The following is a 24,171-nucleotide window of genomic DNA, read 5'->3' as shown; positions in this document are numbered from 1 at the left end:
AGCGAGATAGATGAAGCTGATAAAAAAGAAAATGAAATTTCAAACAAAAATAGGTGGTTTTGACAGAAAAACAGGTAGAAAGCCTATGGATTTAGAGTTAGAGATGAGCGACTACGAACTAGTTGATCACATCATTCTAGTTTACGAGGAAAAACATTTTCAAAGAGTACCAAGTAGAAGAAATTACAGAAGATAAATTCAAAATCAAAGCTACGGAAAGAAATGAAATCAGGCGATTGAAGATGGCCAGAGAGTGATTATATTATTTGGTATGATCCAGAGACAATTGTTTGCTTAAATTGCACCGCCTCGGCTCATCAATAAAATGGAACCTTTTTCTGTACATGAGATAAACAATTTGTAGGTCTTTCATAGCTCTTTATATTCCAGGGTAATAAGGTTTTTTCCATGACACTTCAACAGCCAGGGTACTGAAGCGGTTTTCCAACGTAATGCCTGTAAGAACAAATTGTAACTATTTCCTCCGTTGGATCTGGCGGCCATTTTTATTTATAAACAATTTAGTGTCAAAAAACGGTCTTTTTCCTTTTTTAGCAAATAAATGGAAAAAAGTAAGACTTATGGTTTTGTTTGTACAAACATCTTCGAGTGAATGGAAAAAGCTTTAAAATGGCGTATTACAAAGTTTAATACACTCATTCATTGTCGAAAAAAAGTCGAAATTTCCAAAAAATTAATTTCTTGGTGCTTAATATGTGACAAAAATTTCAAAGCAATTCATTCAATTGTTTAAATTTTATTAAAATTGTTTATCCCAGAGAGCTTTTTTGCAATAAAATAAGTCAGAAAAAATAATGTTAGAACCATTCTACAGGTGTCAAATGAAAGAGCATGAACTAAATTTTCAAATTGGTTTAAAAGAAGTTAATAAAAAATGAGTTTATTAGTAATAAATAATTACACAAAAGTATCATCAATTTTTCCTTACAAACATTTTATTTTTTTATATAATAAATTATATATATTATTTATTACAATTTTTCATCAATTATCATATAAATTACATTACTTGGTAGTTATGCACCTAAAAAACCGTAAAAAATAGATTTTTTTGAAAAAAGGTATTCAAAAAGTTTAAAGGATTCAAAAAAAAGAAACATTGACGATACTTTTGCGTAATTATTTATTACTAATAAATGCATTTTTTATTCACTTTTTTAAACCAATGTGAAAGTTTAGTTCATGTTTTTTCATTTGAAACCTGTAGAATGGTTCTAACATTATTTTTTCTGACTTATGTTATTGCAAAAAAAAGCTCTCTGGGAAAAACAATTTGAATAAAATTTAAACAATTGAACGAATCGCTTTAAAATTTTTGTCACATATTACGCACCAAAGAACCTTCATTTGACAAAAATTTTAAAGCTCTGTACTTATTTTTACAATAGTTATTGCGAAATTAATTTTTTTTTGAAATTTCGAACTTTTTTCGCGATTATATTAACAATAAATGTGTGTATTAAACTTTGTAATACGCCATTTTAAAGCTTTTTCCACTCTCTCGAAGATCTCTGTACTAAGAAAACCATAAGTCTTACTGTTTTCCATTAATTTGAAAAAAAAGGGGGGAAAGGCCGTTTTTTGACAGTTACAATATGTTCTTACAGGTATTAACTGTCGAAAAAACGCTTCACTACCCTGGCTGTTGAAGTGTCACGAACAGGGTATATTTTTGTCTTATTACCCTGACCTATTATTACTCTTGTGCAATAAATGGAAAAAATACTTTTGTTAATTGTTAAGTACAACTTAACTTAAAGTATTTTTGATGTTTTTTTTTTATTTTGAGAACATGAAGTTTAGTAGTTTAGGTCCAAAATGTACGTATGTATTATGTATATACCGGGTGTCCCAATAAGATTGGCTCTCGGCCATATCTCAGGAACCGTTTATAGTACAGCTTTGGGAAAAAAACATTTATAACAAAAGTTGCCTTGGGAAAAGCCTGGAAATTATTTTCATAATTGTACGTCCACCGTAAAGGCGTAATTAAATATCAAAAATTAAAAAATCAAAATTTTACAAAATGAAAGGGCACTGAAAATCCGATCATCGTATTCTTCATAAAATTCTGCGCATATTTGATTTCACAAGTTTAAGTCTACCTTTGTAAATAAGGGGTGGGGGTGAGTAAAAAAAATGAGTCCGGCTCTGCTAAATCGATTTTTGCAAACTTGGTCTTGTTGAAATCGGCTCTTTTTCGTCAATGTAAGAGTTATAGAATTTAGAAACAGCCTAATAAGTAATATGCCAGCTAGGAGGCGTTATTTAATTTTTTTTAATTTTTTCAGAAATCTAGTTTTTTTTTGAAAAATATTAAAGCATTTTTAATCCTGTTTTACAAAATAAGACTAAATTAGCAACAGAACAGCGAAAACCGCATGTATTGTCTGGCTAAATAGGTCTTAAACTTAAGGCCAAAAAAAAACTGTTACTGTCACCGGTAAACGACAGTTAAGGACATCAAAGTGGAAATAAAACAAGTAGTGTGCTATGGAAAAACAAATTTTCACATTCAAACAGTTTCCAGATGTCAACGTATATAATGAATTAAAACAACAATAAGACACACAACATTAAAATATAACAAAAAAATAAAAATACTACTTAGTGACGATCTAAATGTTCACATTGTTGCCCATTATTTTCGATGCAAGCATTTACTCTTTCAAGAGTAGATTGAAGAACAATCTCAATTTCTGCTTTCGAAATGCTTTGAATGGCATTTTGTATTCTCTGAATCATGTTTTCTGGAGTAGCGGGCCTAGTTGAAAAAACAAGGTTTTTAATTCGTCCCGATCAATACAAATCTAAAATAGTTAAATCTGATGATCTGGCTGGCCAAAAAATGGGCTGTCACGTCCTATCTATCTATGAGCGAATGTCCCATCTAAAAAATCTCTAACTACTCTAGAGAAATGCGCCGGACAACCATCGTGCATGCAAGCAAGGAAATCAATAAGGATGTTGATCCAAATATTGAATGTGACAGTGATTATGAATTAGTTTTCGCTGATTCAGAAGCTGATGATTCTGATAAAGAGTAGATAGGTAAATGCCGTTAAGTAATTTAGAACGTATATTTGATTAATTAAAAATATATATACAATGTTCTTGAACTCCTAAGTGGAGCATAGAGCCTCAGTGAAAACGCGCCATGGGTTCTATTTTGCGCTAGGGCCTTCACAATTTGCCAATTAAAAATAAAGGCTGTCAAAAATCTTCATAATTTTATAATTTTCTTTGTTAACATTAACGACAATTATTTTTAATTTTCGTCTTTTTATCATTTATGGCATATATCCCTTTTAAACGCCATATAATAGGTTTGTTCCAACTCGATACAAAACCGTTCTTGAATCGTTACGCGCATGCGCAATAACGAATAATTATACGCAGTAACACATTTTTCGTTACTGCGCAGTTCACGAACCGTTCAAGAACGGTTTTGTATCGATTTGGAACAAACCTATTATTATATTGGCTAACGTTATATTACAGCGATGCGATCGACATAAACGCCAGAGGTAAGTTTGGAATATTCACCAGTGTTATACTTTGATTTGACATGATAATGAGCTCCATTTTTAGCTTTTAATTTATTTCAGTCAGTATTTTAAGCCACATTAATGTTCAAATGATTAAAATTTGAAGAAAAACCACCAATTTTTTTGAGCCACTGTGCAGATAAACAGAATTGTTAAAAATAAAAATAATTAGTTTTTTGTGTTTCTTGAAAAATCAAGTTAATATCATTTATGCCTTTTTATCTTGGCAGCGTCGATAATTAAATTATAGGCATAATATATTATATACAGTCGGAAAAATGAAAGAATACCCATGAATGATCACATAAATCACTTATTTTGTATTTGCTGTCTTTTTCTATAACAAACGTTTCGTATTTATAGAAAAAGACAGCAAATGCAAAATAAGTGATTCATGTGATCGTTCATGGGTATTCTTTCATTTTTCCGACTGTATGTTAAATAAAATTCAATATAATCGAATGGAATCGAATTGACTTGAACCTAATATAATCGAATCTATAAGAAGTATTCACTTCTGTCGGCACTCCGCCAGTGCCACGCTCTAATTTTTTTCCATAGCACACTAATTGTTTTCACTTTGATTTCCTTAACTTTGTTTACCGATGACAGTAGATAACAGTTATGTTTAAAATTTACACGTTTCTTAAGATATCTCGAGATAGAAAAAAGGTATCGACATGCGGTTTTCGCTATTCTGTTGCTAATTTGGTCTAGTTTTGTAATACAGGATTAAAAGTGCATACTTATATTTAAAGTTTCCACAGAAATTTAGATTCCTGAAAAAAAAATGAAATACTGCCTCCTAGCTAGCATGCTACTTATTAGGCTGTTCCGAAATTATAACCTTTGCATTGGCGATAAACACCTGTTTTCAACAAGACCAATTTGACCAAAATCGATTTATCAGAACCGAACTTACAGCCATTTTTTCATAACAAGATTCCCACTCAACCCCACCTCTTATTTGCAAAAGTAGACTTAAACTTGTGAAAGCAAATATGCACAGAATTTTATAAAGAATATGATGATCGGATTTCCAGTGCTTTTTCATTAGACAAATTTTGTAAAATTTATATTTTTTAATTTTTGATATTCAATTACGCCCTCTAGCGGGGGACTTACAATTATGAAAATAATTTCCAGGCTTTTCCCGAGGCAACTTTTGTTAAAAATATTTTTCCCAAAGCTGTACTACAAACGGTTCCTGAGATACCTATGGTCGAGAGCTATTCTTATTGGGACACCCGGTACATCGTTTTATAGTATTTAGTATTTCCATGCCTCTTCTATACAAATATGATGTTTTATATAAAAATCACATTTTTTATTTGTTCATTAATTATTTTGATAAAGAAAACCTCAAGTTATCAAATATACTTTTTCTACAAACGTGTTAAAAATACAACTTTTAGCACTCCATATGAGCGTTAAAAATGTTACTTTAAAGCACTAGTGCTTTAAAAATTTTAAGGCAATGCAGTTAAAATTGAAATGTCAAATTTTGAAAACAAACGTCAAAATATTTTTTATATTTCATTTATTAACATTAATATTAACAGTACCACTTGCCAAATTTGAAAAAGGTTTTTTAGAAGATTTTTTAAAATTTAATTTAAACTGTATTATTACATTTTTAACACGTTTGTAGAAAAGAACTATTAAAATTTGTTAGAATATACAACAATAAAAGTAGATGCTATTCTATAGTTTTTATGATTTACGTATTGACTGTATAGGCAGTTTTGATGTAATGTCAAGAAAAATATAAAAATGGAATGTCAGTCAAGTTCAAGTAAAAGCTTTTGTAGGTATTGTCCTGTAATTGAGAATGAATAAATTATAATTGTTGATATATAAGACGTTTGTAGAAAAAATATTGTATGATATACGTGTTTAAATTACATTTTTAAGGCACTCATGTGAATTTCAGAATTGGCTTCGCTCATTCTGCAAACCTTCACATGCGTGCCTTAAAATTGTATTTTTAACACTTATATCATAAATAACTATTAAATCCATTTTCTATATTATATCGTCTATTCCTATATTATTTACAAAGCCAAATAATCAACTCGGCCGATATTAGGTCGTTCTATATGGCAATGAAGCAATGAACTATAAAAATAATCCACAATAGGGCAGTCAATGATGGTATTTGGCTCCGAATTACCTACTACATCGATTTACTTGATATTTTTACAGTAAGTAGGGAATAGCTCAAGGAAGAAAGTCTATCCTATATACTATGGCGCTTTTATCTTGGGGCGGTTCCCACCTCTACAAGGGGTTGGAAAATTTTTTGGTCAAAATAACCACGGAAGTGGCTAGAGAACCTAATTCTAAGCAAAAACTGTTTTATAATTTTTTTTTTTGAAAACTCATTATTGCTGAGAGCAAGAACAGGGATATTACCTTCGAAATCTATCCTACTGCTTGGATTATAATGAAATTTTGGGAATAGCCTATACTTATCTCCTTATTCAAAGTCTTCCCTATGGCGATGTGCGCTTTTATTTTGGGGGTGGTTCCCACTCCTTTTCGCGGGTAGAAAAATTTTGGTCAAAATAACCACGGAAGTGGATAGGGAGAGAACCTGATTCTAAGCAAAAGCTGTTCTTTAATTTTTTTTGAAAACTCAATACTTTTTTATTTATTCCTGGTAGAAAATTGACCATTTTTATTAAAAAATGACACCTTTTCGGACGGTTGTTTGCGAATACCTTAAAAACTATGCATCTAACTAAAAAATATATACAGGGTGTTTCAAAAAGGTATGTCATAAATCAAATCACGCATTTCGGGGACAAAAATAAATTGATTGAATCCAACTTACCTTAGTACAAAAGTGTACACAAAAAAAGTTACAGTCCTTTGAAGTTACACAATGAAAATCGATTTTTTTCATATATCGAAATCTCTTAGAGATTTTTCATTGAAAATGGACATGTGGCATTTTTATGGCAGCAACATCTTAAAAAAATTAAAGTGAAATTTGTGAACCCCATAAAAATTTGATGGGGGTTTTGCTCCCTTAAACCCCCCCCCAAACTTTTGTGTACGTTCCAATTAATTCATTATTGTGGTACCATTAGTTAAACACAACGTTTTTAAAACTTTTTTACCTCCTAGTATTTTTTCGATAAGTCAATTTTTATCGAGATGCGGCTTCTTTTTTAATATTTTTACATAAAAATTCTATGGAGGTTTTGTTCCTTTAAACCCCCCAAATATTCGTGTACGTTCCAATTAAACTATTATTGTGGTACCATTAGGTAAAAACAGTGTTTTAAAACTTTTTTGCCTCTTAGTCTTTTTTTGATAACTCACCTTTTATCGAGATGTGGCTTTTTCTTCAAAATATACCTAAAAATGTAAATTATAAATAAATTTTCAGATTATTAACAGATATGTATATCATAGGTACCTACTTAACCATATACAAATATGTGGTGGATTCGACAAATATTCAAAATATCTCGATAAACACTGGCTTATCGAAAAAGTACTACGAGGCAAAAGTTTTAAAAACATTGTGTTTAACTAATGGTGCCACAATAATAATTTAATTGGAACGTACACAAAAGTTTGGGGGGGTTTGAGGGAGCAAAACCCCCATAAATTTTTTATGTTGCTGCCATAAGAATGCCACATGTCCATTTTCAATGAAAAGTCTCTAAGAGATTTCGATATATGAAAAAAATCGATTTTCATTTTGTAACTTCAAAGGGCTGTAACTTTTTTTGTGTACACTTTTGTACTAAGGTAAGTTGGATTCAATCAATTTATTTTTGTCCCCGGAATGCGTGATTTAATTTATGACATACCTTTTTGAAACACCCTGTATAAAACATTTTTGTAGCTCATGAAAAAATGAAGAGATTTGTTCCTTCACAAATCTTCTAGTTATAAAACAAAAAGAGATATGGTAGATGAAAAGTGTTTGTTTTTTTTTTGTGCACGCTTAAATCGGTGTATTCAACTTGAAATAACAGAGGAACGGTCAATTTTAGGTGTATAGTGCTACCAATACCTTTTGTAGTGCTCGAAAAGACCTTTAAAACGAGCACTATTAAATGTCGATTACATTCAAACTAAGCGAGATATGCTTATAGCGAGATTAAAATGAGAAGTATATTTAACCCCTCATCCACCAGAATTTAAATGCATAATTTTCCTTCTACAACACCTTTTATTATCGTGTTATTGATATGTTCAAAAAGCTGGACGGGTTTAAAATTAATAGTTTTTGAAAAAAATAAGAACAAATTATAGAGCGCATTTTTAAATTTTCTTAAAAATCTTCCTTTTTCTCCATGTAAGTTGAAAATGAAATGAAAAGAGATGCAGCAATAAAAAACAAAAACAAAATTGTTATCTAAAAAAACCCTACATTTTTGTAGCATATCTTTTTCGTATCTGTTATCATTTTCGAGTTACATGGAGAAAAAGGAAGACTTTAAGAAAATTTAAAAATGCGCTCTATAATTTGATCTTATTTTTTTAAACCATTCATTTTAGACCCGTCCAACTTTTTGAACATAGAAACAACACTATAATAAAAGGTACTGTAGAAGGAAAACGATGCATTTAAATTTTGGTGGATAAGGTTAAATATACTTATCATTCTTTCTTAAAATACATTAGTTATTAATTTTTTTTTGCAGTATATCTCACTTAGTTTGAATATAATCGACATTTAATATTACTCATTTAAAGGCCTTTTCAAGTACTACAAAATGTATTGGTGGCATTATACATAATATACACCTTACATCGACCGTTTCTCTGTTATTTCAAGTTGAATATATCGATTTGAGCATGCACCAAAAAAACAAACTCTTTTCACGTATCATATCCCTTTTTGTATTATTATTAGAAGATTAAATTTATGAAGGAACGAATCTCTTTGTTTTTTAAACTACAAAAGCTTTATACAGTTTTTTAGTTAGATGCAATAGTCCAGTCGGGTTAGACGAATAACAGGCCTAACCTTGCATTAGGAGCTGCCCCAAATTTTATTTTTCTAATCTTTAGGGAGGGTCAATATTAGTATAAATTTAAAATCTGGACTGAATTCCACCGTTGCGTTAGCCGCCATCTTGATTTTAAACGAGAACGGTTTTTGCTTAATATCTCCGCCATTTTCAATTTTTTGAAAAAAAGTGTAGAAACTGAAATTGTTGAAAATAGGATTTTATATAATTTCATTTATTATAATTTTTTCCGTGCGGTCGATATTTTCCGAGTTATGAGGGGAAAATTTGTGACAGTTGGAGCATAATTATTGAATTATTGAATTATTGAATTATCTCGTTTATTATTAGTTTTACAACAAATATATACCTGTACAAAAATGAAGAGAATTAAATTCTACATAATTTTGGTTTCTTTCATTTTTTTGCTAAAATAATATTTAAGGTAGTAGTACGTATGCGATAATGGCGCGAGCGTAAGACCGGATTGATTTTATAGCAATTGTTTTTGTTCAATATCTACGCCATTTTCAACTAAAATTGTTCAAAATATAATTTCCTACAATTTCTTTTTAACAATTTTTTCATGCGGTTGATATTTTCCGAGTTACATGGGAAAATAGTAAAAAGTGGTGGGGGGAGCATAATTATTGAATTTAATTTTGTATCCGAGCTGCCCCAAATTTTATAATTATATTCTTTAGGAGAGATCAATAGTAGTGTAAATTGATACCATATTGATTTTAAATGAGAACTGTTGTTGCTTAATATCTCCGCCATTTTCAACTTTTCGACATAAGTGGTGGGAAAGAAAATTGTTGGAAATGCAATTTCCTACAATTTCTTTGGCACAATTTTTTTATACGATCAATATTCTCCGAGTTAAGGGGGAAAATAATGGAAGCGGAGGGGAAGCATAATTATTGCATTGTCTCATTTATTATTAACTTTACGACATAATTGTACATAAACAAAAATAAAGAGAATTGTATTTCATACAATTTTTGAAACTTCCAATGAAACATCAACCAAACTAAGTATATAAAAGACACAAAAAGGCATTATATACAGGGTGTAACAAAAATACAGGTCATAAATTTAATCACATATTCTGGGACCAAAAATAGTTCGATTGAACCTAACTTACTTTAGTACAAATGTGCACATAAAAAAGTTACAGCCCTTTGAAATTACAAAATGAAAATCGATTTTTTCCAATATTTCGAAAACTATTGGAGATTTTTTATTGAATATTAACATGTGGCATTCATATGGCAGTAGTATCTTAAGAAAAAATTATAGTGAAATTTAGACACCCCATAATAATTTTATGGGGGTTTTGTTCCTTTAAACCCCCCCAAACTTTTGTGTCCGTTCCAATTTAATTATTATTTTAGTACCATTAGTTAAAGGCAACGTTTTAAAAACTTTTTTGCCTCTTAGTACTTTTTCGAAAAGTCCGTTTTTATCGAGATATTTTACATATTTGTCAAATCCACCACATATTTGTATATGGCTAAGTACGATTATGGAGACTTGATAATAATAGAAAAATTTATTTATGATTTACATTTTTAGGTATATTTTGAACCATATTAAAAGAGAAGCCACTTCTCGATAAATGGTGCCTTATCGAAAAAACACAAAGAAGCAAAAAAGTTTTAAAAACACTTTGTTTAACTAATGGTATCGCAGTAATGGTTTAATTGGAACGTATACAACCATTTGGGGGGTTTAAAGGAACAAAACCCCCATAAAATCAATCTTTATGTAAACATATTAGAAAAGAAGCCGCAACTCAATAAAAACTGCCTTGTCGAAAAAATACTAAGAGCCAAAAAAGTTTTGAAAATATTGAATTTAACTAATGGTATCACAATAATAATTTAATTGAAACGTACACAAAAGTTTGGGGGGTTTGAGGGAACAAAACCCCCATAAAATTTTTATGGGTGCACAAATTTCACTATAATTTTTCTTAAAGATATTCCTGCCATAAAATTGCCATATGTCCATTTTCAATAAAAAATCTCTAATAGTTTTCGATATATTCGAAAAAATCCATTTTCATTTTGTAAATTCAAAGGGCTGTAACTTTTTTTATGTGCATATTTGTACGTAAGTTAGGTTTAATCGAACTATTTTTGGTCCCAGAATATGTGATTAAATTTATGACCTGTATTTTTGTTACACTCTGTATATTAAGTTCACTTAATTTTATTAACTAGCGGGTTTTATTGGTTGAATTTGTCTGTCGATATTTTAAGTTTTATGTCAGCTAATATATCGTGATGTTCCAACAATTTTTTTTTAAATTTTGGACCCTGTTGGGGGGAATTTTCCCATTTCCCCCCCTTGTAGACCCGCCACTGGTTCTCTCGAAAAATTGTAATAAATCGTAATAGCAACAATTTCAGATCTTACACTTTTTGTCGAAAAGTTGAAAATGGCGGAGATATTGAACAAAAACAATTGCTACAAAATCAATCAGGTCTTACGCTCGCACCTTTATCACATATGTACTACCTTAAATATTGATTTTATCAAAAAAATGAATGGCGTCAAAATTGTACAAAATTTAATTTTCTTCATTTTTGTAAGGGTAAATATTTGTTGTAAAACTAATAATAAACGAGATAATTCAATAATTCAATAATTATGCTACAACGGTCACTATTTTCCCCTCATAACTCGGAAAATATCGACCGCACGAAAAAAATTATAATAAATGAAATTATATAAAATCGAATTTTCAACAATTTCAGTTTCTACACTTTTTGTCAAAAAATTGAAAATGGCGTAGATATTGAGCAAAAACGGTTCTCATTTAAAATCAAGATGGCGGCTAACGCAACGGTGGAATTCAGTCGAGATTTTAATTTTATACTAATATTGACCCTCCCTAAAGATTAGAAAAATAAAATTTGGAGCAGCTCCTAATGCAAGGTCAAATGCTGTCCCGATTGGGCTACAAATTATTTGAGGTATTTGCAAAAAATCGTCCGAAAAGGTGTCATTTTTCAATGAAAATGACCAATTTTCAACCACGAATAAATATAAAACTATTGAGTTTTAAAAAAAAATGATAGAACAGTTTTTGCTTAGAATTAGGTTCTCTATCCACTTCCGTAATAATTTGGACCAAAAAATTTTCTACCATAATGTAGACTTTGAATAAGGAGTTAAGTATAGGCTATTCCCAAAATTTCATTAAAATCCATGCAGTAGGATAGATTTCGAAGGTAATATCCTGTTCTTGCTCTCATTGACTAGCGTACAAGGAAAAGAAAGAACTTTCTGTAGCCAGTACACCATCAATCACAAAAATGTTTAATGAAAATTCTTCGTAAAATGTATAAACATTTTATTATAAACCCTTTAAGGGTAATCCGCAGAACGTTTTCGATTTTTTATAAAATCATCATCAATGCTTAAAGTACAGTTTCACTCTGGTATTTATTTGGTGGCTCAGTTTATTTCATAAATCGAAAACGTTCTGTGATTTACCCTTAAAGGGTTTTTAATAAAAATTTTATACCTTTTAAGAATAATTTTCATTAAAAAATTTTTTAACTGTAAAATTTTATTCTGTAAAATAAAAAACCTTAAAATTTGTTTAAAGACTTTTAGTACATTAACATATGTAACCAAATTATTAAAATAATACCTTTTTAAAAGTATGTACCTAGGTACTCTATAAAACAACAAAATAGTAGGGGAGGAAAGTATGCTAAATGTGCAGTCACTCGAGCGCTTTGGAGACCTATTGGGTTGTAAAGAGTAGGTTCTAAAACCAAAAAAAGTTAAGTAAAGTTTACTTAGAACCCCATTTTAGTGGGGGCTTTCCATTTTTAATTTAATTTTCCATTTCCAACAATCGCTTTTTCCGATTATAGCGCCATTTATCCATAATTCGAAAAAGTTACTTATTTTTACGTAAGGAATCCGAATCAGCAATAAAAAATGGGGGCTCCTATTTAAAATTTTAAAGTAACTCCCCACCCCGCATCCTTGGGGAGTCGTGTTGGGTGCCATTCGATAGGTTTTTCAAACATATTGAATAAGTGTATTTTTCAGTTTTTCGATCTGATGTTCATTTCGCGAAATATCGCGGGATTCGTATTTAAAACTTTAAATTTACCCCCACCCCTCTTCGTGGGTAGTAGTGTTTGGTAACATTCGATAGATTTTTGACAAATATTGAGCACGTATTTTTTAGTTTTTAGATCTATCGTTCATTTCGCGAAATATTCGCTTTTCTCTTGTGAAATTTTTTGACTCACCCATTTCCTTAACTTATCTTATCTGACGTTTTCAAGTTTTTCTAAGGATTGATTTTTTTTCGCCCCCCTCCCTTAACGAACTCCCCTGTGTTTAGAGCCAATATATGGTAGAGGTATATCTACAGGGTACTAGGTTTCTCCCCATATGATAATCTGACGTGCTCGAGTTACTGCAAAAATCCCCGCTTGGGCTTCTCTACCGTAAGTAGTTTTAGTCCATTTACTCACGGTTTTTGCTATACATTTTAAAGAACCGCTTGGATTGACATGAAATTAGGCATACGCATAGCTAATATGTCAAAGAAAAAAAGTGATATTGTGCCGATGTGTGCCCTTCCCCTGGGGGTGAGTTTCACCCCTTCTCAGGGGTGAAAAAATAAGTTCACAGTAAGTCCGGAATTGAATAAACTGACCAATTATAAGCGATTTTTGTTCTATAGAGTTTTTTCACGAATTCGACACTTCGAGGTTTTTGCGAGAAATATGTTCACTTTTCAACAACAAAAAACACGTTTTTAAACGGTTTATCGCAAATAACTTAAAAAGTAAGTATCCACAAGGAAGAACTTCCTATAATTGGCTGTATACCATTAATTACAAGTGAAATTTAATGAAAAATGTTCTTCGGTAAAAGGTATATTAGTTTAAAAAGCCCTAAAGGGCTACAAACATATGAACAAAACGTTTTCGCTCTGTAACAAGAGCATCATCAGTGTCACCTAAAATAAGTATAACCACATTAATTAAAGCAAATGTTAAAGTTAAAATGATGACCAAGGTAAAAGCAAAATTTGGTTATACTTACAAGAACATGGTAAGCCAACCAAAAAGATACAAAGGTCAAAGACTTTCAAAAAACAGACAAAAGTCTTATATAAATGAAAACATCGAAAAATCCAAAGGATGGATAAAATTCCTAAGGATATGGCCCTAGGACAATATATGACTCCCACACGTTGTAAGTGGGTCAAAAGGTAACTAGGTCATTATGTTATAAGAGGTGGCAGGCAACTAAGAAATGAGACTTCAAAAGCGAATCTGTCTGATGTCAGGACGACAATTGTCAATGATTGAAGTTTTATGAAATTTTGGTTACGCAGCTACTAAATTTAAAGTTATTTATGGTACAAGTAATGATAACAGCTAACATCAGTGTGTTGGATTTATAAAATTACAAGAACTTAGTGAGAATAAATTATCTAAGATTTATAAAATAATGGGCGAATTTAAAATTCCAAAATCATCAATGAGGTGTATATAAATTGATGAAATGAAGATAGGCAAACCAAAATACAGGTGGCATGTTTTGTGGTTTGTGTTAAAATTAGATAATTAATATTTGTGAACCAACACAAATGATGGTTGATAAAAAGGATGCATGAAAATGAGACAAGTGAATAGGGGTTGTGATATCAAATGCTGAGGAATATTGTAAATGCAAAAAAAACTTTTTTATAGTTAACAGGATATAGATTGATTCATCAACACCAATTTAAATGACTGAAAAGGTTGTTTTAAAGCTTGGTCCGAATTTCTTTATTCTGTCCTTTTATGTAAAATAACATCTAGGGCAAAGAAAAATTAATAAAATTGGATAAAAGTATCTAAGCTATGTCTAAAGTGAGGTCAGATGAACTTAAGTGTTGAGTAAAATTATTGAGTAAATAGGGAAAATTTTTAAAAATGTGTTTAGTTTAATTAAATTAAAAAACAGAATAAAAGAACGGTTGATAGATAAATGAAGTTGTGGATAAAATTTTTTTTTGATATCACAATTATGACACTTTCAGACATTCCACTCAATTTTCGATAATCATCTAATCCTTTCTTCAAAAAAATTTTTTCCCAAATAATTCATTTTAACGATATTTACAACATCTATTTGTCACAACTTTTGCACAATTATATCTAGTCAGTATCTCTCCCATACTATTCACATCATCTTTGTCAACCTGGTTTTCGTTTAGTATCCAATCATAACCATTTCACTTTCTCAACTCATTTATCCAACAATACATACAATAATTTAATCAAATTTCTCACATCAAGTTATTCTATCAGCCCACCTTCTACTCACATCATCAGGTTTGTATGATCGTTGGGTCTCTTGAGTTCCCAGTCTCTCAATATAGATTATCATTAATTGTCATAATTGTGATATCAAAAAATTTTTTTATCCACAACTTCATTTATCTATCAACCGTTCTTTTATTCTGTTTTTTAATTTAATTAAACTAAACACATTTTTAAAAATTTTCCCCATTTACTCAATAATTTTACTCACTACTTAACTTCATCTGACCTCACTTTAGACATAGCTTATATACTTTTATCCAATTTTATTAATTTTTCTTTGCCCTAGATGACATTTTACATAAAAGGACAGAATAAAGAAATTCGGACTAAGCTTTAAAACAACCTTTTCAGTCATTTAAATTGGTGTTGATGAATCCATCTATATCCTATTAACTATAAAAAAGTTTTTTTTTGCATTTACAATATTCCTCAGCATTTGATATCACAACCCCTATTCACTTGTCTCATCTTCATGCAGCTTTTTTATCAACCATCATTTGTGTTGGTTCACAAATATTAATAATTATCTAATTTTAACACAAACCACAAAACATGCCACCTGTATTTTGGTTTGCCTATCTTCACTTCATCAATTTATATACACCTCATTGATGATTTTGGAATTTCAAATTCGCTCATTATTTTATAAATCTTAGATAATTTATTCTCACTAAGTTCTTGTAATTTTATAAATCCAACACACTGATGTTAGCTGTTATCATTGCTTGTACCATAAATAACTTTAAATTTAGTAGCTGCGTAACCAAAATTTCACAAAACTTCAATCATTGACAATTGTCGTCCTGACATCAGACAGATTCGCTTTTGAAGTCTCATTTCTTAGTTGCCTGCCACCTCTTATAACATAATGACCTAGTTACCTTTTGACCCACTTACAACGTGTGGGAGTCACACGTTGCCCTAGGGCCGTATCCTTAGGAATTTTATCCATCCTTTAGATTTTTCGATGTTTTCATTTATATAAGACTTTTGACTGTTTTTGGAAGGCTTTGACCTTTGTATTTTTTTTGGTTGGCTCACCATGTTCTTGTAAGTATAACCAAACTTTGCTTTTACCTTGGTCATCATTTTAACTTTAACATTTGCTTTAATTAATGTGGTTATACTTATTTTAGGTAACACTGATGATGCTCTTGTTAGAGAGCGAAAACGTTTTATTCATATGTTTGTAGCCCTTTAGGGGGGCTTTTTAAACTAATATACCTTTTACCAAGAAGAAATTTTTTTATTAAATTTCACTCAGAAAGTAAGTATTTTATCTAAAAAATATTCTTGGCAAATTATAGCCTATAAAAAAGTGAAAAAATCGTGTATACATGAACTCTGTAGTCGTATTAGAAGCAGTAGCTAATGAAAAGTAGGTTCTTATTCGTCAAATTCCAAATCGAATATTTCAACGTGAAATAACCAAAAAATTAAGCACTTTTTGGGGAAATCTCATCATAACTTTTTTAAAATAATTTAAAAAAGCTTTATTCTTGTTTTTTAAAAAGTTTCAAGTATCAATAGTAAGTAAATTACGCTAAAGATAACGTTGATCCCTCTTTTTTGTAAAGTATTGTAGTATAAAATTGATTGTAAAGTATTTTTTTTTAATTTTGAAAAAATACTTTTTTTTTCGAAATAACTTAAAAATTATTAGTGATGTCAAAAATTTCAAACAGTAAAAATGTAGGTTTTGCTTTGTTGAATATTTTTTTGGAGTTTTTGTTTTTGTATAAGAGAAAATTTGGTTAAGCTAGGGCTGTTCAAAATTTCCATACACTGGTGATTATTGGCTCGTGATTATTGACTTAAGCCCTTAGCCTTTTCAAAAATAAGCATTTTGAACGGATGAAACTACGGGTACGGACATGATTAAAGGCTCGTTTAAGCCCTTAGCCTTTTTAAAAATAAGCATTTTGAACGGATGAAACTAAGGGTACGGACATGATTATTGGCTCGTTTAAGCCCTTAGCCTTTTCAAAAATAAGCACTTTGAACGGATGAAACTACGGGTACGGACATGATTATAGGCTCGTTTAAGCCCTTAGCCTTTTCAAAAATAAGCATTTTGAACGGATGAAACTACGGGTACGGACATGATTATAGGCTCGTTTAAGCCCTTAGCCTTTTTAAAAATAAGCATTTTGAACGGATGAAACTAAGGGTACGGACATGCCGAAGATACACGAATATGCGCGGTGGAGGTCGGGTCGCGGTCGAGGTTTACATCGATGACGGGCAGAACATACCGAAAATACCTTCCTTTCAGTGTTCTTTGTAGTTTCTGAGGTAACCGACATATATTTTGGGAAAGTTAGCTTTTTAATATTATAAAATTATGCACATAAGCAATAATAGTGATGACAGTGATTGCATGTCTTCAGGGCCCCCGTAAGAACTATTGGCGCCTGTGTGCAAAAAGGATTTTGGCGCCCCTTCAGGCATTTTGATAATGTTTTTTATTTATTTTTTTTTAAGGTAGGTAGGCAAGTGCTTGGTAGGTGCTTTAAATAAAGCAAAATAGGTACAAATAACACCATAGCAAACCTTAATTGAATAAGGTTTAAGGGGCTTTATTGAATAAATTCTTCTGGACAATCTTGTCACACTTAGAGGGTTTAAACTTAACCCAAAAACCTTTTTTCTCACCCCACCCACAACATCCCACCTTTTTGTGGATGACGAACCCAGAGTACAGCGATTTTCAAATTTTGTCCTTTTAGGCGGGACTGTATCGTCGCCCCCGTTAGCGAAATTATTCCGATTCGATTTTTTGCACAAACTTACTCAAAAAGAGGTCCCTTATAACAAATCCACAGGGTGCCAGGCGGTGCTGTGGTCGAAAAATTGTTTAAACAATTTTTTTTAACAAATTCACAAAATTTTTTTTTCATTTCGAACAAATTTTTTTTAGATAACTTGTAGGCCTGGATCTCGCGTACCAAAAAAAAGTTGATTAATAGCAAGCTGAAAATTTATTAATAGCTTAACGGTCGGACAAACTTTGATGTACGGGAACACTGGAACAGGGATGTTTTAATTGTGGAACAGGTTAAAAATTTGGAACGTCGGACTATGAAAACGTCCCATGTATTTTGTCGGACAGAACTTCCAATTGATTTGTTGACCTTTCATTAAACTCTCATAAGTCAGACTGCTATTCATTACCAACATAATTTCTGTCATTTAACATGTTCTACGTGTCGGACTTATTAAAATGCACAGTTGGTGATAAATACCTATCTGATTTTGCATGAGAATTTAATGAATGGGTAACAAATCAATTGGAAGTTCTGTCCGACAAACTTCTGTAACAAGTCAGAAAACTTTGATATTTAACATGTTTTGTTATATAGTCTGGACTCGGCTTTAGATAACTTCCTACTGTCGTTTCAAAGCCCTTAGTGGGTGTAATTAACGTAATATCGTCTGTGCATATTCATTTAGTTATAAGTTACTAAATGAATATGCACAGACTTAAAATATTACGTTAATTACTTATTAAGGGAAACTTATTAAGAACAAAATAGAAAATGACATCTATAGAGATTACAAAGTAGAGGGGCAAGCTGGCTTTAGAGCTCCGAAGTAGAACACCTGTACTCTATTACGCAAGTTATTGAGAAAAAAATAGCCGTCAATAAAGAAGTTCACCTGGTGTATGTTAACTTACAAAAAGCATATGACAGTGTGCTCCTCAGCAAACTATGGTCAACCCTACATCAAATCAACATTAAACATGGTCTTATCAAAGCAGTCCAAAGTCTGTATAGTGGAACGACTGAAAAATTAAAACTGGATCAAGGATGTCTGAAGAATTTAAGGTCACGAGAGTATTGAAGCAGGGTTGTTGTATTTCACCTACCCTTTATAAAATTTATCTGGAACAAGCACTCAAGCTGTGGAAAAGAAAATGTAATGGCATGGGAATCCCTCTCAAGGACGAGACAACACTATACACATTATGTTTCGCTGATGACCAAATTATGATTGCTCAGGATCATGACGACTTGAGTTACATGTCGCGATGTCAACATTAAGAAAACAAAAGCCATATGTATTGGAGGGACAAAGCAGTCCATTACATTAGACGATGGGGTAGAAATTAAAAACTGTTCTGGGAATTAACACAAGTACCTGGGCCTGAAGATAACTCAAGATGGGACACTCGATGCTACTATAAAAGACAGAAACATACAGGGTAGAAAAGCCATATCCATGATGAACGGCATTCTGTGGTACCAAACAATATCTAAAGCGAACAAACAGCTCATATACAACACCGTACCTAAAAGTGTAATCATATATGGCAGTGAAGTTTGGCCACTGAAACAAAGAACGGAGAACGGAGAAAATGTTACTAGTAACAGAAATGGACTTCTGGAGAAGAGCAGCAGGCAAATCAAGAAGAGATCGGATACCAAATGAGAGAATACGAGAAATGATGGGAGTCACATATACAATAATTGATGACATAAAAACAAAACAACTAGTATGGTACACCACAAGAAAGAAGAAAAAGAGGAAGGCCAAGAATAAGCTGGAGGGAGGGAATTGAAAAAGAACTGAAGGAAAGAGCAATCCCTTTAGGTCTATGGTTAAACAGAGAAGAATGGCGGTTAGGAGTCGGAAGGCGTCGGAGAACGCTGTAAACCGATAGTATTAGTAGTAGTAGTAGTAGTAGTAGTAGTAGTAGTAGTAGTAGTAGTAACATATTCATTTATTCTCTATTAAGGTTTTCTTAACAACTTTTATAAAACAGTGTTAATAATAACTTTGTCAATATCATATATATATATATATATATATATATATATATATATATATATATATATATATCAATAATAATTATGTCAACATCAAAATGCAAGACTAGCATATAACAACCAAGATGTAGAGCGCGTAAGAAAGTTTAAGTACCTGGGAACCTGGCTATGTGAAGACTGGATGTCGGATATGGAAATTAAATGTCGGATAGAAAGAGCCAGAAGTGCATTCATGAAATTCAGAAACGTCTTTACGAACTCTGACTTTGACCTAAACCTAAGATTAAGATTCACAAAATGCTATATATGGTCGGTGCTCCTATATGGCATGGAAGGATGGACTTTAAAAATAAACACAATGAATAAGCTAGAGGCATTTGAGATGTGGATCTATCGACGAATCCTTAAAGTTCCCTGGACCGCAAGAATAACAAATGAAGAAATCCTGAGAAGAATTGGTACAGAACGAAAACTGATGTGCACAATTAAACAGAGAAAAACGGCATACCTGGGACACATAATTAGAAATGAAAGATATCAGTTTCTGCAAACCTTAATTGAAGGAAAGATCGAAGGAAGAAGGGGAGTGGGCAGGAAGAAAATGTCATGGCTCCGTAATGTCAAACAATGGACAGGACTAAAAAACATAGGAGACCTAATACATACTGCAAGGGATAGAGAAAAATGGTCAAACGTGATCGCGAACATCCATTAGTGGATTGCATAAGAAGAAGAAGAAGAAGTTGATAATAACCAATCATAACCGATAATAAAGTAATATTTAAGACACTTTTGTACCTGGAGCATCGAATTTAACGGGAGGCTGCAAGTTTACTAAACCTTTGTGTACAAGATGACTCGTTCTTATCATCTCAGTTACTTCTGCTAAAGCTCTTTGACTGTGTAATACGCCTGCAGATTTGTCCTCTTCCATCTCTGGTATATCGGCAGAATGACCTGCTGCTTTGGATACCAGCAACACTATTAGACCCCATGCCTGCATATTATTTTTTCCATTGAAAAATAATCCCCTAAAATTAGCAATGTTAATAATGGCAGTTTGCAGAGTATATATTGCATAGAGAAGAATGAAACGTTTAATTTTATGGAGATAAACTAAAAAAAAAAGAAAGAAAAGAATGATAGAAGATGGACGAAAGAAATCTTGAAAGAAAAAATTGAGATAGGAAAAATTGCCTGTCAACGACAACTCCGAAGTGAAAAAGAACGAACTATAAAAGATGAACGATGAAATTGTTACTAAAACTAATGAAACAAAAACTAAAATAAAACAGAACATCAACGATGGTTTTAAAAATCGCAAGAACATTAATAGTCCAGGAAAATAACGATTTTCCTATGGGAAGAAAACCTACCTACCTGTTTGCTGCCTAGAGTTCGGAGCCTTTTTTAATTATTAACAATTTAATGCAAAAACCGCAATGTTTTCGATTTTTGCACCCCATTAAAAAGCTAAACCCTCCTCCTCCTGAGTGCCCTCTCTATTGAGGTTGGCGATCAATATGGCAAATTTCTCTGATTCTCTGTTATGAGCTTGGTAAATTAAGTCATTTCCTGTTGTGTGGGTCCAATCTCTGATATTTCGTAGCCAAAATTTTTTCTTTCTTCCTATACACCTTTTACCTTCGATCTTGACTTCTAATATTACGAAGAGCAGCTCAAATTCCCTATAGCGCATTATGTGTCTTAGATATGACGTCTTTCTAATTTTGATAGTATTGACCAGATGAGGGCGTGTGTTCAATATTTTCAGTACTTCTTCATTCGTAGTTTTACTTCTATACTGGTCCAGCCGTCCAGCTTATTCTTAACATTCAGCGGTACATCCACATTTTGAATGAATTCAATTTGCTGACGTCATACTTGTTAATGTCCTAAATAGTTGACATAAAATTACAAAATTTTATTTTTTAGAACATTGGAAAAGCTGCAATATGCCGATTTTTGAAAGTTAAAGAGTCATTTTGTTGCTTCGCAATCTGCAAAATAAGTGAAAATCAGTATTTATTATTAACTTTTATTAAAACTAACGTAGGACTTTGGTATTTCACCCAAAGTTAGGTATTGGAATTTGGAATACTTAACAAACCCTTAAAATTTAAGACAAAGCTAATAATTAGTTTAAAAGTTGTTCTATTTGTTTATGCCAGAGACCTTTTTTTGCAATAACATAAGACAGAATATAATGAAGATAGACAGATAAAATTATAAGATCCATCTGTAAAGTAGCTACCTAGGAAGCATTTTGGGACTATACTAAAATCACAATTAAAGACGCACTAAAAATAAACAAATAAAGACATTTTGAATGTTATGAGGAGCACTCCAAAATCATAATTTACAATGTATATACATTGTAAATCCCAAATCATGATTTACAAAGTTTATGCATTATAAATCATGATTCGGGTGTGCTCCTCGTAACATTTAACGTGTCTTGGTTTGTTTATTTCAAGTACATCTATATTGTGATTTTGGTATAGGTACCTAGGTGAATTGGGTTAAATTGTCTTAAAATTATATGAGAAATCTCCGGTCTTCGTTTGTCAGGAGAGTTTTTGGATACCCTGTATATTCGAAAGGCTATAATTTTAACATGAATTTTCAAACAAAAAAATTTGGCCTAGGTCAATTTGGACAAAGTTAGCCATGTTTTTTTAATTCACAGCTAATTTGTTAATAATAATTATAGTCTAGGCGCCAGAGGGGTCACTGTGTCCTTTTTAATTCTGATGGACAAACTCAACGGTTTCTTATGGATTTTTGGTTGCTGATTACGAATTTCGAGGGCTAATTTCGTTCCGAGTGGGCAAAAAATTGTTTTAAACAATTTAATTGTTTATAAATTGTTTATAAGGGTCTGGCTCATAAACTAAAAGAGATAAAAAATAATGTTTCAAATAAAATTTGTTCGTTAATAAAAAACGAAGAAAAAACGTTTACTAAACTTAAATCCAACAGTTATTGTGAACTCAAGATATTGTAAAATTAGTGCACATTAGTGCAAAATAGGTATTTTTCGAAGCTTTATCGATCGTAACTCAGCTTCTACGCATGCAAATTAACCCTAGAACATCTCATTTTAAAGCATCATTAATAGGCTTCCAAAAAAAGTTAATTAAACTCCTTTATCTTTATTTGTTTTAAAGTAATACCCGTTTGAAGTTATAATTTTCTTAAAAAATTTTACACTAATTTGTTTATAAGGGTTTCAAGTAAATTTGAGCTGTAACTATTTATACTTTAATTAACAATAATGATAGAAAAACTTAAAAGGAACATTTTGATCTTTTTAAAATGTTCGTAAGTTTATTTTTGGTCCAGATATCGATATTTATATTTATTATATATTATATTTATCGATAAAAAAAAAGAAGAATGGAACAACCACATAACCAGAATGGGGGAGACACGTGTGGTCAAAATAGCACGACATAAATCACCAATCGGTAGAAGAAGTATCGGCCGACCGCGCAAAAGATGGAGGGATAACCTTCCATAGAGGTATCAATCCGCCAATGAACACGCAGAATTGCTTATAAAGAGGAAGAAGAAGAAGAGATATCGATATTTTAATGGCTTTAATTAAGAGGCGAAAATCGGCTCACAGTCAAGTAGGTATGTAAGTATTTTTCGACGCTTTATTGATCGTAACTCGGCTTTTACTCATGCAAATGAGCCAATATGTGTTATTCATTATAAAAGTGAATCGAGTTCTTTTACAGCATCATCATTGCATATAAGACGAGCATTTATGTTGTGGCGGCATACACACAATTGACGTGCCTTGATGATGTTGCAAAAGAACTAGATCCACATTATATGGATAATATCATATAGATAATTAGACTCTGAAGCCCCAGAAAGTTTTAGTTTTACTGCCTACAAGAACAGACTTAGTAACTTAGTTACTATGTAACTGTAAAAATTGCTCTAAGAACTTATGCATATGTAAAAACGCTGAGATTCTCTGTATATTTCGATGCAGATGCATGAAGGATAATGTTTGTAAAAATAGTATTAATAAATAATATCAACTTAATTTTTAGTTTAAAAACTAATATTTCCGATATTAGTTTTTAATGTTTTTTTTTCTCACTTAGTACAAAAGATAGAAGACAAAGTAAATAGAATGAAAGGTGATACGAGGTACAGTATGATGATTTAATTAAGAATTATATGATAAAATTGTATTAGGATCTTCAAAAACGAAAAATGAAGATAACGTATATATACATAGAAATTATAATTTGCATCGAGAAGTTAGCGCGTGAACCTTTTCGCGGTGTGCCCATCTAGCGCCTCAGAGCGCGCTATTAAAATATCGATATTTTGGCCAAAAATAAACATACAAACATTTTCTTAAGCTCAAAATGTTCCTTTTGAGTTCTTCTATCATTGTTGTTAATTAAAGTATACATGTTTATAGCTCAAATTTGCTTGAAACCCTTATAAACAAATTAATGTACAATTT

At 31.5% G+C, this 24,171-nt stretch overlaps 1 protein-coding gene across 1 annotated transcript in view; it reads right to left on the bottom strand.

Moving 5' to 3' along the window:
- LOC114336497 (all trans-polyprenyl-diphosphate synthase PDSS2) overlaps positions 1–24,171 on the bottom strand; it is a 99,698-nt gene that overhangs the window by 73,340 nt on the left and 2,187 nt on the right. Inside the window, exon 2 of the mRNA XM_028286873.2 lies at positions 20,475–20,707. Coding sequence (XP_028142674.1) covers positions 20,475–20,707 — 233 coding nt within the window. The remainder of the gene's footprint in view (positions 1–20,474; positions 20,708–24,171) is intronic.

This window comes from Diabrotica virgifera, chromosome 8 (assembly GCF_917563875.1).
Source record: "Diabrotica virgifera virgifera chromosome 8, PGI_DIABVI_V3a".
Classification (NCBI taxonomy): domain Eukaryota; kingdom Metazoa; phylum Arthropoda; class Insecta; order Coleoptera; family Chrysomelidae; genus Diabrotica; species Diabrotica virgifera.
Note: the sequence above shows the minus strand (reverse complement) of the source record. Positions and strands in the feature narration are given on the sequence as shown.